General features: G+C 31.0%; 1 protein-coding gene across 1 annotated transcript in view; it reads right to left on the reverse strand.

Annotated features, from left to right (window-relative positions):
• BMP5 (bone morphogenetic protein 5) overlaps window positions 1-610 on the reverse strand; it is a 128,329-nt gene that overhangs the window by 5,582 nt on the left and 122,137 nt on the right. The window contains exon 5 of the mRNA XM_012648706.1: window positions 512-588. Coding sequence (XP_012504160.1) covers window positions 512-588 — 77 coding nt within the window. The remainder of the gene's footprint in view (window positions 1-511; window positions 589-610) is intronic.

A 610-nucleotide genomic window follows, 5' to 3' on the forward strand; every position in this document is an offset into this window, starting at 1 on the left:
TAAAGCCATTAGAAATTATTTTGGTTAAATTTTTTCTCCTCACTCTGAAGATTATCTAAACAACAATATAATTATTAAGTGCAAGTAAAGTTGTGTTTTTTTTTTCCTGTATATCTACCTCATGACAGAGACATTATAATTGAGGGTTCTATTTCCTAGACCGATAGTTAGGGACCCTAACAGGGTGAATGGAGTTGCTTGTACTAATCTGAACAAATTTTCTATTATAATAAAATTAAACAACAGCACTCTTTTTTCACTTCCTAAATATCATAGAGTTATATTTCTTCTTCGGCATAGTTATTTTTGACTGTAAAACTTACTAATTATGCTTCAATGGTGAAAGGATAATGGAGAAATAAAAATAAGGTGGCTAAGCCGTATACTAAATGGTCATACTAAAAATGATTAGGTATTGTATTGGAAAAATTACTGACAAAGATTATGGCTTATTTGCAAAGATCTATGGTAAAGCAGAGAAAAAGCACCAAAGTTGATTGAACATTCTTACCTGCCATCCTAGATCCCGGAAACTCACATAGAGTTCATGCTTCTTACAGGCTTGTTTTTGTTCACTTGTGTTATAATCTGAAGATAAAAATCACATTTT

The sequence above is a fragment of the Propithecus coquereli genome, unplaced genomic scaffold (assembly GCF_000956105.1).
Source record: "Propithecus coquereli isolate 6110/MARCELLA unplaced genomic scaffold, Pcoq_1.0 Scaffold292, whole genome shotgun sequence".
In the NCBI taxonomy this organism is placed as follows: Eukaryota; Metazoa; Chordata; class Mammalia; order Primates; family Indriidae; genus Propithecus; species Propithecus coquereli.